The following is a 14,712-nucleotide window of genomic DNA, read 5'->3' as shown; positions in this document are numbered from 1 at the left end:
ATCACAACATTTAGTAAATATATTTTAAATCATTTTTTCAACTCAGCATAGTTGCTGTTATTAAGTAGTACCAATCAATAAAACCGGTTTATTCTGCTTTGCAATCGTTTCTATAAGAAAAGCAGTCCGCACATTATCTACATTCGGAACTAAAATAGTTGAATATTCAAGCACTTGATCTGGTGGATACACAAACTGTTCCACTCTTTCCGACCAATGTTGCCACTTTCCGTTTTCACCGACGACAAATTCGAAAATTGTTTCGCCCTCTTGACATTTCGGCCAATCTAATTTCTTTTGCAGACAAAAAGCTTCCATAGTCTCCCGGTCATCCAATTCCAAGCAAGCTCCTAACGACCACATCAACGCGAAAATAAAAAATCTTTCTAATTGTTTTTCGCCAAAAACCTCTGCAATAACGATGTAATCAACAAACTTCAAAATATTTCCGTAAAAAAGAATAATCTATCAATACTTACTAGTTTCCTCTCCACAATCTAATATTCCATTCAATACATCATAACATTGACGAATGTATAGCGCTTCTCTAATCATCATTTTTGGTTTTAATTTTGCTTGAAGAAAGGTATTGAGTTCATCGTATATTTTATTGAAAGCATTTCTTAAACCATCTGCTTCATGAGCTGGCCGCGATTTAAACCAAGCCTGTAAAAAAATAATTGAGTTTGAATTTATTTATAATTTTACTTTATCATTTAGTTACTTCTAAAATTGGTTTCCAAGGTAAAGCTGAGGCGCTTATAAACACCATACCCATTCTAGAAACGGTAGCAGGACTAGCGTTATCAACATTATCTGGTTCAAAAACAAGCTTGCTGTTTGGAGCCATAACAATTCTATCCCCATTAGCTAACGTTAACGTTTTGTTATCATCCAATACGGAATTTAAATTTTCAATCCATACAGCATCAACCGGGCCATCCAATACCAACCAACAAACTTCCGATTTCTTAAATTTTAACGTTCGTCTCCACAAAGTGGAAAATATTCCATCCGTCCAATCATTAGTGGCGACATCTAATCGTCCAAACATTTGAGGGGCCGTAATCGCTTTGGGATTCATTCGAAGCTCTCTATGGGGTGTCCCGTTTTCTGTCAGTGACCTCATAAGGCAGTACATACATTTTGTTTTTCCGGCCCCGGTTGGACCCAATACCATCAATCCGTGTCTTACTAAGCTAGTTTCGTACAATTGTACCACCTTCAAGTTCCACGACGGATAATTTTCCATACCCATTTCGTTACATTGATTTGAGAGTGCTTTTTGTAATTCTTTCCAAACATGAACAGTTAACTTAATTCCCGGAAACATGTCTTCTATAAGGGATAAGAAAAGGGGTTCATCTTCATCGACTAATTTACTTAAATTCATATCTCTCAATACACGCATTACGATTGTTTCTTCAGAATCAGTCGGACTTGCACGTTTTTGAGAACCAAGCGTTCTTAACACAGACAAAATGTTTCTCAATCCAAAATCATAATGGACTTGTTTCGAAAGCTGCTCTTCGCACAGTTTGTATAATGTGAAAAACTTTCGAGACAAAACAACGTTGTCCTTGAATCCGCAAGAAGCGGCTTTTACTCTGATGATGATCTGTCTGTCGGGGACCATCATAGCTACCGTCCTAAATTGAATTTTTAGATTTTCAGGGAGTTCTTGTCGACCGGCATAGCCGGGATTCATAGTCAAGAAAAGTCCAAATTCAATGTTCATCGAAACATTATCGCCATCGCTAAATATGAAGAACGCTTTACGCTCCTTTCTAGCTGTTAAAACGATATATATTTGTTGCGCTGCTACTGATAATACGGGCAGTTCAATTCTGTTGAATTCATCGAAACAACCCCAACTTCCAGATTGAGCCAAACCCTACAAAAAGAAGTTAGATTATATGCTTATAATAAATAATACTTCAAAAATGTACCTTGTATATTCGACCAAGTCCCCTAAAATCCATTTGATCGGAACAATTAAATACCACTACTAATTTTCCTAAGGCTCTTCCCATATCTTTGGTTGTTTCCGTTTTTCCAGTGCCAGCAGGTCCAGCTGGAGCACCACCCATGTTCATCCCTAATATTAGATGAAATTACAAATTTAATAGAACATAAATTTAAATATATTTTAAAATTATAGGAACGACTGAATATCTCAGAGGCCATCTTTATGTAACAAGAATAAATTGGAATACAGAAAGGATGAAGAGAGGGAATATTGGACTCTCTAACTTTTCAGCAACAACTGGAAGCCGTACTCAGAGAGAGACTGTACTCGAAAAGTATTGAAGAAGAATGGGATGTGACAGACAAGTTGCAGAATTGTGGAATGGAATAGTAAGAAAGAAGAATTAAGCGCAGATGGAGATGACACAGAATGCAAGGGCAAGATAAGAAACGGAAGGAGGAGTACCTATACTGTAAGAAGGAGAGCAACAAGAATATGTAAATCTAAGAAAAGGGAGTATATTAGAGGAAAAGTGGAAAACATACAGAGAAGATTTCGATCTAAAGCATTCATAGCAACATTTCTATGACTTACTGATTCTTGGTGCACGATACCAGGGAAAACGGAAGCCGAAAAAGCAGAAAAGGTTAAACGGTGGAAGAAGTGCAGCAAGCTATAGTAAGAATGAAAAACAACAAATCCCCAGGAGAAGATAACATCACTCCTGAGCTCCTAAAAATCAATGGAAAATCAACAGAAAGAAGAATGGATTTCAAAGAAATTGAAGATAGGAATAATCGTACAACTGCATGAGAAAAAAGATAAATCTGTTTGTGATAATACGTACGAAAAAGGAAATGAAGTGTTCAGAAAGATGGAAGCAGACACGAAACAGAAGCCAAAATATATCAAGGGACGATAAAGTAAGAAATCCCCAAAATATATACATCAAGAACAACTTTTAGAGTGTCAACAACTTCAAGTACCTAGGCACTGTATTAGACTGAATAAGTTCGCAATCATGGTCCTGGGACTCAATTACTTTTGAACACAAATTTATGTGAGATATAATAGTTTGTATAATGTACAATGTTGAGAAAACCATAATCCTTAAAATGACATCATAAGTCTACTTTGCTTCTATACTTTGTTACTAAGGAGGAGTATTCTAAATTTGTAACCAAAATGATCTTGTTCGTGATACGTGAAAGTGAGATAGTTTTAGAAGGCAATTATTCAGTATTTTTACACAACGCATTGAGCTTGTAGTTTCTGCACTTACGGTTATGTTACTGGCATTTAAACGATTCATATGACTTTTGTGTTCTAAACCTTTTTGTGTGCAATACTACACTTTAGTTGAGTGAAATCAGATTTTCTTATAATTTGATATGGATGGGTCCTGAAGTCAGTAGTAACTCACAAGTTTTTTGTTTGAAAACGCTTAAGTTGACTTATGAAAGACACATGTTTTTAGCACAATTGTTTTGCCACAAAAATAAAGTATGCTAAATCCTGTAAGATGTATTCACTAGATTATAACTAGATAGCCACATCTACCAGATTAAATATGCTAGGGTTGACCTAGCATATTTAATCTGGTTTGAGTGTGCCTTAAATTATTTCTTACTTTCTATAAAACTCATAGATACGATTTTTGAAATCTAACTCCGTTGAATAGCATTCATTCGCAAGGATGGGAATTAAAAAAATTGCCAGTCAAAAACGAAACAAGATATCAAATTGAGATAAAAAGCATCAAACTATTTCTTACATTCCATAAAACTGATTTTTAATAAACTTAACGAAAACAATCAAATATTAAGTAAAAAGTAGTAAAGTTAGTTTTAGGTACTAGTTTTAGGTTAGTTGAATGAACACGCTGTTTGACCCCCAATTTTATGAAAATATTCAGTGGTTTCTATAATTTTAATATACACAACTATAATTCTTACAGATAGCTTGCGCTAATGTAATGTAACATCGATCGGTTAACGGTGTAATCGCCAATCTTTCGGTAATTCCTAAGTATTCATTTTGATACAAAAATATTACATCGGTAATTTTAACAAGGACCTCATCATTATCCTCGTAGTAATAGAATCTGGCTTGTTTTTGCCATTCAAAATCAATAGGATTTTTGATCCTCAACTTGACGAGCTCATCAAAAATGTCCCGTTGATGAACATGAATTGTGACCATGGTTTCGAACCGTGTTCGATCCATACTGCTCAAATCTTTTGTAGTCAAATCGATTAAACTGTTTAGAATATCTAAAAATCTTTGATTTGTATTTTTCATTATAAATCGATCAACGCGAGATCTTCTTATTGCGAATTCCGCTTCTTTTGTCCATAATATTTGAACACCAATTAATCCAGCCTTTAGAAACACAATTTAAATAATACAGTAAAACCTCGATATAACGGATTAATACGTGGAAAAAAAATTAATTTGCACTTTAAACTGTATGAGTGAATAATATTAATGCGCACAAATTTCAAAAGCTATCCGCAACGCGTTCTATATTAGTGTGTTCTAGTTTTAGTTCAATGAAAAATGTACAACTATCTAACGCCGAATAACAAGTAAAACAAGAACTAACACCAGCGTTTGAACTAGCACTAGACCTATTTCTTTTTTTGTTTAGTCGTGCGTCTCTTAAGACGGCTAAACGCAAATGTGTCTAGTTCTAGGTCTAGTGTTAGGTCTAGTGCTAGTATAAGCTTTAGTTTTAGTTGTTATTCAGCGTTAAACTAAAAGTAGAACTAACACTAGAACAAGAATCATTCGGGTTTAGACGTCTTAAGAGAAGCACGGCATATATCCGAAGTCCGCTCTAAAGAGATCTATTATATCGATGTTTTACTATAAAATACTTTTATTTTGCAATGTGGTTGAGATTGGTTTTAAGTTGTAGAAGGTATATTAAACAAAAACTTACCTGTCCACAAAACCCAATGAATCCCTTAATAAAGTCATAGTCAGGGTCAGCAATACATTGGGACATCAAAGCAATAACTGTTCTGACCGTATCTTTAACCGCATTTAATAATGAATTTAACCAAATTTCCACACCACCTTGACAAACAACCGGTTTTTCAAAAGGAATCCTTTCGCCAACCGCCGCAATCATGGCTGTTATATTATCTGGTTGATCTGGATTGAATTCTACTTTTGCAACGGCATCGAATAAACTCAACAATTGTGGTTGAATCGATGAAGGATCAGAGCTTTGACCCAAAATTTCCAAAAGTACAGGGTCAGAAATAAAGAAAAATCTGGGGAAGCACAAACGTTTTGATTCCAAATAACCCGTTAAGCTCTTCTGGCAGGTTTCCAATTGTTCTAAAAGATGAGGGAGAAGTTGTCCCATTGTCTCATCACCCGTGCAACATTCTACAGCGTTTGTTGTTTCGTGGGCTCGTGCCATAATTTTTACCCAAGATTTATCAATCCCCTAAAAGAGTATGTTAAAAACAACTTTTTAGATTATAGATGGTAATACTATACATTAAATCTTTTTGCTTCAGCTGGTAACTGTTTAGCTATATCACCACCAACAAAGACCGCTTCAAGGTATATCCACAAGTTTTGGACCGTTAACCATTTATCTAAGATTTCTGACGTATTTACCAATTTACTCACCCATAATTGAATATCTTTCTTAAATGGTGCATTATATCTATTGCTTAACAGAGAGTTTAATATCATCAAACTATCTTCTAAAGTGGCGATAATTTCTGCGGTTTCTCCACCTTTAAGAAGAAGTTCGCCTCGGGCCTTAAAGTGCGCAAATTCAAGATCCACCACTGACCAATCAATAATTACTTGTTTCAATTTCGCTTCGATATCTTTTTCTTTTACAGCCCCAATGCAAATATCTTCGACGTCGTCTTTATATTTTAAAAGTGGAGCTTCCATAACGTTTCTTAAAGTGAAAGTTGGCGATTCCACGTCGAAAGAATACCCAGTAAGTTTTTCCATCCGTACCCAGTGACGATCTTTCATCGCCTTATTAGCCATTAATTCCAATAACGGACAAGTTTCGTTGAAATCGTCAATTTTCTTTTTCAAATCGAGGAATGCCGGCCAATCTTTCATTCCTTTTGGCAGTTTTCGGCAACTAAACACAATTAAAAATAATACAGTTAGGTCAAGTTCAATATACTTAAAATAATTAATTATGAATTAGAAATAAAACTAAAACCAGAAACTTCCAGTTTATTAACTCATTACGAATTAGGAATTATTTGAAGTGGTTTAACCCAAATAAACATTTCAGGAGATTTTATGCTTTTCCATACTTAGTACCAGTTGGCAGAGATGGTGTTAAGGGAGCCCGTGGTTGATATTAATGAGGATAAAAAATGGGCTGTTACATAGTGATAGTTAAGAACAATGTTGAGGAAGGCAACGGATGATCTTGAAAGATGGCAGTGATATTAGAATCGGTTAGGAGTGGTATTAAGTTGATTGCTACGAGAATTGTTTTGGATGGTTTCAAGAGTGGTCAGGGAGAAAGTTAAAAGACCATGTAGGTACCATGTTTAGTGAAGTTTCCGACGATATTAAGGGATGGCGTTAGAGGTTACCTTTATAGATGTCAGACATTGAGAGTTAAACAATGTTGCGGAACAATGTTAAAAGGGCGATCTGCTAAAAATAATGCGAGTAGTTATCGCGATCTTGAGAAAGATATAGAAAGAACATGTTACGCTCATTTACAAGTACATTGCGGAATGGGATGGTAGTGGGATGTCTATATAGATACTTCATCAAATTTTAAATGTTATTTAAATTAGGAAATACTGCGTTTATACAATCTACTCGTTCACGGATGAGTGCAGAATCTGTCTTTATTACAAAGATGATCGAAATAAAGCATACAGCAGAGCTGGTGAAAGTTATGCTGCCTGTACTCGATCACCACGAGTTGTTTTTCGGGGTGGCTCAGTAATGTATTAGACAGGAATTCTTTTGACGTACACAAGGTACTTATTTCGTATTAACAACACAATGATACCTAGATCCTAGAAGAGCATGTAATGGCTTGTGCTGGATTTGTGGCAATGGTTTTCTGTTAATTCAGGATAATGCACGGCAAGGACGGCACAATACCTTGAAGGAGTTGGTATTCCAAAAATGGACTGGCCTCCACAACATTCATATGCATATTTGGAAACAACTTTAACTTCACGTCATATACTTGCTATAAGTTAACACTATAGTTAACACTAACTCACAGCAGATCTAAAACTAGAAACATTGGGGTTTAGATGTGCGTCTCTAAAGATGGCTAAACCCAAATGTTTATAGTTCTAGGTCTAGTGTTAGTTCTAGTTTTAGTTCAATAAAAATATACAACAATCTAGCGCTGAATAATAATTAAAACTAGAATTACCGTCCTTGATTTATACATTGTATAGACAAGTCAGGAAATAATTACCGATTTCCAAAATCTGTTAATTCAGTCGTTATAATTTCAGTATCAACATCGGTCCATAATAAATCAAAGTATCCATCAATACTATTATTAACAGTAATATACAAACTATAAAGTTTGTTTAAAAGGTTAAATTCTTTCTTTCTTTTGTGTAATATCGGATAATCGTTAACCTCTAGGCCAAACAATCTTTCACCGCTGCTATACATTTCAAATTTAGCCCATAAATCGTCAAATCTAGCTTGAAATAAAAGTACTCGATCACTAGCTTCTTTTGCAGGCAAACCGGGTACCATCGGACCATTCAACTCAAAATCCTCATCAAATTGTTCGACAGCCTCTCTAAACAATCCAACCCCCCTTTTTAACTCTTCTAACAGAGGCCCTTGAACTAGGCAAATATTTTCTTGAACTTGTTTAGCGTGATTCAGCATATTGGTAAAATTGAATCTTAAAGTATCAACCCTTTCTACATCTTCTTTGGTGACGTCTATGTTAAACTTTGCAAACAAAGCGTAAGCTTCCTCCATTAAACCTAAATCTAGATCCATATCGATAAAGTTTTCTCTAATCAATTGCAGACAATTCATCGCAACTCTAAAACAAGAAGTACATAAATAACTTTGATATTTTTGTATTAACCGTTAAAATTAAATTAAATACCGGCAATCCTCCAAATCTTTGATTGGCTTCGCTAATATCTTTTCTTGTTGTTTAATGAAATCTACCATTTCCATTAATTTTGCTCTATTTTTAATTCCTAAAGATTTACCTAAACTACGTTTCCATGCCACGGATTCAATCAAAACTGCTAATTTGAATTTTTCTAGAATATATAACAGCATGATACATATTCAATAAAAATTAATTTATGAATTTTACCCATTATAATTGTAACAGCACCAACTTTATGTTGTTCGGGAAGATCACTAATGTGTTGGGCTCGGTCATCGTATTCTTGAAACCTTTCTCTTATCTCAACAATTAAAGGATTGGCATCAACAAATTCTTGTATTTGATCATCTCTATCGTCCGCCCAAAGAGGTGCATATGATAAATAACTCTATAAATAAATAAAAAAATACATTCTTAAATATCTAACCTACAAGAAAACCTCGACATAACGGACTAATACGAGAAATGGAGTGTCAGTTATAGCCAAAAGATTACATTTATAAATTTTTTTAATTTAGCCATTCGTCTCATAAGATGGCTAAACCCGAATGTTTCTAGTTCTAAGTCAAGTGTTAGTTCTACTATCAGAAGTATTATATGTCCGTTATATCAAGGTTTTACTGTATATCTAAAATAATTATTACTTCAAGTAATTTTGCTACATCTGGTTTCAACATATACATAGCACCTTGAAGCCCCATAAACATTCTAACAATCTCCTTATGCTCGGAAACACTTTTATAATAATTTCTAAGCGTATCATCGCTATCCTCTTCAAACTTAATGGCACCACGTTTCCTGGTGTCTTTTTTATTCATATTTCTTTGACCCCACATTGTTATGTCTTTAGTTGATTCTATTATGTTACTTAAAACCTGGGCAAAATAACTTTGAATCTCTTCCAAATTAGGATTAATTTTCGTTAAAGGTATTTGAAGCTCCATATAAGTAGTCATTAACGGAGCGCTGCTCATCATATCTTCAAGACTCGCGGAGGAAGCTCTTCGTTTTAATCTCTCCAAAGAACTTTTCGTAGCTTTCACCAAACTATCAAGAATCTTCATATTGAATAAAGCAAACATTTCTATGCAATCAGCATGAAGCGTTGATATATCAATCATTTGATTTCTATCGATCTCTTTAAACGCAGCGTCTTCACACATTAATAATTTCGATGAAGACCCGACGGGTTTTACAGCTTTTTCTGAATCCATCCAATTATATTTTTCTGATTGAAGATCTTGTTGTATTACAGTATCCATAAATTTGTTAATTAAATCAACTACAGCTTGTTCTACCGTTGATGATTTTAATTCAATTTCTTTTGCTGTAACAAAAATTAACATTTTTTGAATCAAATTTTTAACAACGAAAATTGAATTACTTATTTTTTTGCGATAATTTTTATTTAATTCCAATAATTCGGCGGGCATCACCGGTTCATCAGGCAAATATACAAAGCAAACTTTCGCGAGACCATCTAAAACCTCATCGATTCTCGCCTCTTTCATATCGGTCACTTCTTTCACAAACATTTCGATCTCGTCTAAACAGTCGGTTATATTTTCGCAAAATTCAGGAATTTTCATTGATGTCCAGGTTATTGTCGAAAATCCCGGCATAAAAACGTTTTCCATTTTAATCATTTGAGAACGCATTAAAGGAAGAAATATTTTCGGAATTGTTTGACGAATCATATCGTTTCTGCTAACCAAACTTTTAACCAATTCAAAAGAATTCAATATCTTATCTTTGCAAAAAACTAAAATTTGTCCCACATCAGGAACAGCTGAAAAATAAATTACGAAAATAAAATATGTACACTTTTTTTATAAAGTTTTACCTAAACCGAGTTTATACATATATTCTGCTTCGCGTATACACTCAACGATATAACCATCGAAATTGACCACAAATCTTTTCGTTTTTGGATTTTTAATTAAAATAGGAGCGCTTAATCCACATCTAACATGACCGAGATGATTGAACCAAGCTTTATGGTAAATTTGTTCATAATAAACGAATACTGTAGCCAAAGCGTTGTACATTTGAATACATTTTTGAGCTTTTCTGTGCCTCATTACCCGACATTTAAGTTTAAAAATATCCATAGGATCTTCAATTCTGGAATAAAGTTGTCTAATCCACATGATTCTTCCAGAAATCGGTGGCATACATCTGGGAATAAGGGGATTTTGTCGTTCCTCATTATAACGATCTCTCAACTCCCCGATTTCATTTTGAAACATTTCCAAAGCTTCTAAATAACGATCGTCAAGATTTAAACATTCTAAGTTTAATTTTTCAAATCTGTTTAAAAGGCGAAGAACATTATCAACATCTTTAAGTTTTTCTAATGATACCCCAACGAATTCTTCTAATTCCCATTCGGTATCGGCTACGGCTTGCTTAAATACTGCGTAATCTTTATCGAAAAAATCTAAACGATGATTTAAAGCGTCATAGTGTTGACTCGAAATTTTCTTGTAAAAATCTGTAAATTTGTGCGCGAAAATGTCGATATCTTCAATTGTACTACTCTGTAGTATCGAGTATTTTGTTGATATTTGTAGAACGTCAACGATTTCTTCAATGCGTTTTTTAAAAGTTTCAAATTTGCCGAAAATGTACATCTCTGAACAATCAAATGATGCTTCACCTGCGTCAGCCATTCTTTGTTGTGTACGTTTAAAACATTGGAAATATTTTAAATATAAATCAAGGCATACCTAAAAAAAATATTTTTTTAGAATCTATATTTTATTGGAATAACTAACCGTGTATTTTTTTTCTTTGCATCAATGATCAATTTGTACCATAACATTTAAAAAATGAGTTGGAAATGAAACTCAGTCTGGGGGAGCTTGTGGTTGGATAGAGTAACTCACCAGTTAAACTGCCGGTGTCAAGCTCAGATAAATGAGGAAGGGATTGGGATAGAGCTAGCAACCTGTTAATCAGGTCTGGAGACACGGGCGGATATGACATTTTACTTTATATCCATTGACCAACATCTAAGCAGTTTATGGGGAATGTATAGTTCTTTGTAAGCTATGCACACACAAGTGCAGTTTGCTTTCTTTGAAATATTGTGAAATCATCAATCAAAAAACTGAATCATCATCATTTTAATTCAACAAAAATCTATATAAATCCTCTGCCGGAAGATTCTGATGAGGACTCAGAGCAATCAGATAACGAACATTTTTCCAACAAACTTTATGCGAAAATTCTAAATGCCCCAGCTGAAGCAACCTCCTATCAAAGAGCTCCTATAGACTCACTTTCTCTTCTAGGTAAGACAGCCGAATGAATTTTATTGCAACGGCTGGCAGAGGAAGTGGAAGAACTAAACTCCCTAACGTCCTGCAGCTAATCCGACCCGTCGAGCACATCTCTGAAGGATTCAATCGCTCGGAATACCGAACATCAACCTGGCCATGCACGCGTATGGTATTGAACCAGGAGAATTCAGATCCATCCAGAGAAAAGCACAACGTTGCTTCTCTCGAGAACAGGACGAAGAAAACCTCTACATGATTGACCATTTTCGATGGAATCATTAACTGTGAATAATTAACAGTGAATGGAAGAGGAACGACTTGAAACATTCGTGTACCTTGGTAGCTTTGGGAAAGAAGGAGGAGCAGAGGAGGATGTGAAGAAACGAATTGAGAGCAAATGAGGCCTTTCTGCAATTGTATCCTATCTGGTGAATTGAAAACATTTCAAAAAGATCTTCGCTTGTTCAACAGCAACGTAAGGCGAGTCCACTTGTATGGGTGTGAAACATAAAAGATTACCATGGGGATGACGATAATAATAAACCTAAGGTGGCCGAACGTGGTATCAAATGTAGACTTGTGGGAGAGAACAAACCAATTACTGACCAAATCAAGAAGAGAAAATGGCGTTGGATTGCCTACACACTAAGGAAGCCTTATGGAGCAGTTGAGAATATCCAAGAAGTACGGACAAAAGCGTCCAAGAAAGACGTGGAAGGGCACTGTTGAGAGAGAAGCAATAGAAGCAAGGAAAACTGCCAATGGCACCAGAGATAGAGAACTTTTACTACTGTCCTATGCTCCACCAGTAGCGATAAGACATAAGTAAGTAAGTGTTTATTTTCACGCATTTAGTTTCTTAAGAAATTTCTAAAGCGATTCAGATGATAGTGGCATTATGTGATTATGAATCGAAAACGAACAGCTCAAACACAGACGATGATATTATGATGATGATGCAGACCAATCCAGTTTAGATCCACAAAGATTTCCGGTCACGCGAACACCTGATTGTACATTTGGAATATGAGCATTATATTTCGGCATATTTCAAACATTTATTTGACAATGATTATGGACATCATGGAAAATTAAACTAGAAAATACTTGTTTCTTTAAATGACATTTTCATATTTTTGGCAGTAAACATTCGTTTGCGTTGGGTTGGGTTGGGTTGGTCACTCACAGAATATGTTTATGATCTAAATATTTATGCTGGTAAAGAAATGGATGTCTATGAAGGGACACTTGGCGAAAGAGTTGTTTTCAAATTATCAGGCACAATCAAATGTACAAATGTAGTATTGGCATTTGATAGATTTTTCTCTTCCGTTCGCTTACTTGACACTATCAAGTTTCCTGCTGGTGGAACTCTGAGGCGAAATCGTAAAAATATTCCTAATTTTTCTGGAAAACTAGAACGAGGTGAAAGTCAATTTCAGTTTGCAATGGCGCAATTTTCTGCAGATGGCAAGCCACGAATGATGTACTAGCAATTAGTAATTGCTTCACTGATGAAACTACAGTTATACAGCGAACTATAAAAGATGGAACGAAGAAAGAATTTTAGTGTGCAAAAATGCTGAAATTTTACAATGATACCTAATTACAATAGCAGAAGATTTGATTGCGTTAGGCAGAAATGGTGCAAATGTAAAAAGAAGATCCGCAAAATCATTGAGCCGACCTCGTAAAAAGAAACCTACACGCCGAAACGAAGCAACAAACAGAACCAAAACTCTGTATCAAATGTGTACATACCATTATGCAAAACATGCTTCACTCCGTAGCATCTGCAATAATGCGAATTACGTGTTTCTCTATATTACTTCTGTATGAATAAAATTATTTTCAAGTGTATTGGGTTTTATGTATCCCACCCAAAGTGTCTAGTGGGACACATAAAACATTATCGCATGAAGGGCATAACCTACATTTATAAAATCAATGTGTTTATTGTCAATATGCATAAAAACTAAAAAATTAAATGCAAAATAAATTCGGCTCCAAAGGGTTAAGACTGACCGAATGCTATCTTACTGAATTTAATTCACCAGCTGGAAAAGTTTGCTACAGAAAGGATAACCAAGGAAAACCGAGGTCGAAGGAAACTCGGCTAACTTCACATACGTTTAATATTTCTATATATTACATCAAATTCCTAGGCATTATTTATAGGACTTGAATGATTTTGATCATTATATAAAATTTTGTATAAATGAACAAAACTTGCTTTTGCCTTATAATTTCATGTTGTTTCTGATTTGATTACTCACGTCTATTAACAAGAAGTATATCATCCTGCCTTATTATGTATTTATCATAGTTACTTAACACATTGGATTACGTAAATTTACGTAGGTTGTAATGAGCAAACATCCATGATCTGCGTAAATAATGTGTTGAAAAATCGCAACTATGTGGAGGAGACAATCTTAATTGAACATCTGCCGGAGGTAGTTAGCATAATAAACCTGCTATTATTATTAACTGTTTTATTTGATTTTTTCGCACAAAGAAGAAATTCATATTTTAAAAAGACTACTTCATTAATATAAAGAATAAATCTTTTTACCTTAACTTTATCTTGAATATCTTGTCTGAGTTGCTCCCAAACGGTTTTAGTATTATCACAATTCAAATATTTTCGACAAGCTATAATCATTTGATTCGAAACTTTAACGAGAATCGCCGTAACGCTGGCGGTGTTGTTGTAATATCGCGATGTTGTAAAAATCATTCGAATCGTATACAAAAGACTTCCAACGTGGTCAATTATCTTGGATGGATCCAATCTGTATAAAGGATCGTAATATCTTTCCAATGCGTATAAATATCTAACGTTATCTTGACATTCATTTCTTGCATCGGTTACCATGTTATCTTGCTTCTTCCAAATCTTAAAAAAATGTTTAATCAAATATCCTTTGTTGTTATCTCAAAACTTACCTTCATTAGTTTGGAACGCGCCAGAAGTAAACATTGAAGATGAACTTTACATTCTTGTGTATTAAGAAACTCCAAAATACTCGTAAATCGAGCTAATTGTCTCCGCCAATATTCAATTTCCGCCAGCGGGCCGGTAAATTCGTTTTCTCTTCGAAGTTGTTGAAATTGTGTTAGCACTCTTTCGATTTGTTTTGCCCAAATTCGAACCTGAGCTTGAACTTTAGCCAACTTTTCCGAGTCGAGAGCCGTTTGTTTTATTAATTCTGGACTACTTAAGTAGTTTTCATGCAATTCCTCGTTGATTGCAAATCTTACAGCTTCAGCTAAATCGATTGCTGTTGCTATAACAAGATAAGAAGAAATGTGGAGAAAATTGTTTTTTTTTTAGT

General features: G+C 34.7%; 1 protein-coding gene across 1 annotated transcript in view; it reads right to left on the bottom strand.

The window, feature by feature from the left end:
- Positions 1-14,712, bottom strand: part of LOC111428812 (dynein heavy chain 8, axonemal kl-3) — a 30,945-nt gene that overhangs the window by 14,050 nt on the left and 2,183 nt on the right. Inside the window, exons 5-19 of the mRNA XM_023064509.2 lie at positions 14,324-14,664; positions 13,950-14,273; positions 9,934-10,819; positions 9,475-9,879; positions 8,735-9,417; positions 8,298-8,478; positions 8,079-8,241; positions 7,419-8,012; positions 5,483-6,095; positions 4,914-5,429; positions 3,925-4,351; positions 1,950-2,098; positions 725-1,894; positions 480-666; positions 72-410 (exon numbers count right to left, since the gene is read on the bottom strand). Coding sequence (XP_022920277.2) covers positions 72-410; positions 480-666; positions 725-1,894; positions 1,950-2,098; positions 3,925-4,351; positions 4,914-5,429; positions 5,483-6,095; positions 7,419-8,012; positions 8,079-8,241; positions 8,298-8,478; positions 8,735-9,417; positions 9,475-9,879; positions 9,934-10,819; positions 13,950-14,273; positions 14,324-14,664 — 6,978 coding nt within the window. The remainder of the gene's footprint in view (positions 1-71; positions 411-479; positions 667-724; positions 1,895-1,949; positions 2,099-3,924; positions 4,352-4,913; positions 5,430-5,482; positions 6,096-7,418; positions 8,013-8,078; positions 8,242-8,297; positions 8,479-8,734; positions 9,418-9,474; positions 9,880-9,933; positions 10,820-13,949; positions 14,274-14,323; positions 14,665-14,712) is intronic.

This window comes from Onthophagus taurus, chromosome 2, assembly GCF_036711975.1.
Source record: "Onthophagus taurus isolate NC chromosome 2, IU_Otau_3.0, whole genome shotgun sequence".
Lineage (NCBI taxonomy): Eukaryota > Metazoa > Arthropoda > Insecta > Coleoptera > Scarabaeidae > Onthophagus > Onthophagus taurus.
Note: the sequence above shows the minus strand (reverse complement) of the source record. Positions and strands in the feature narration are given on the sequence as shown.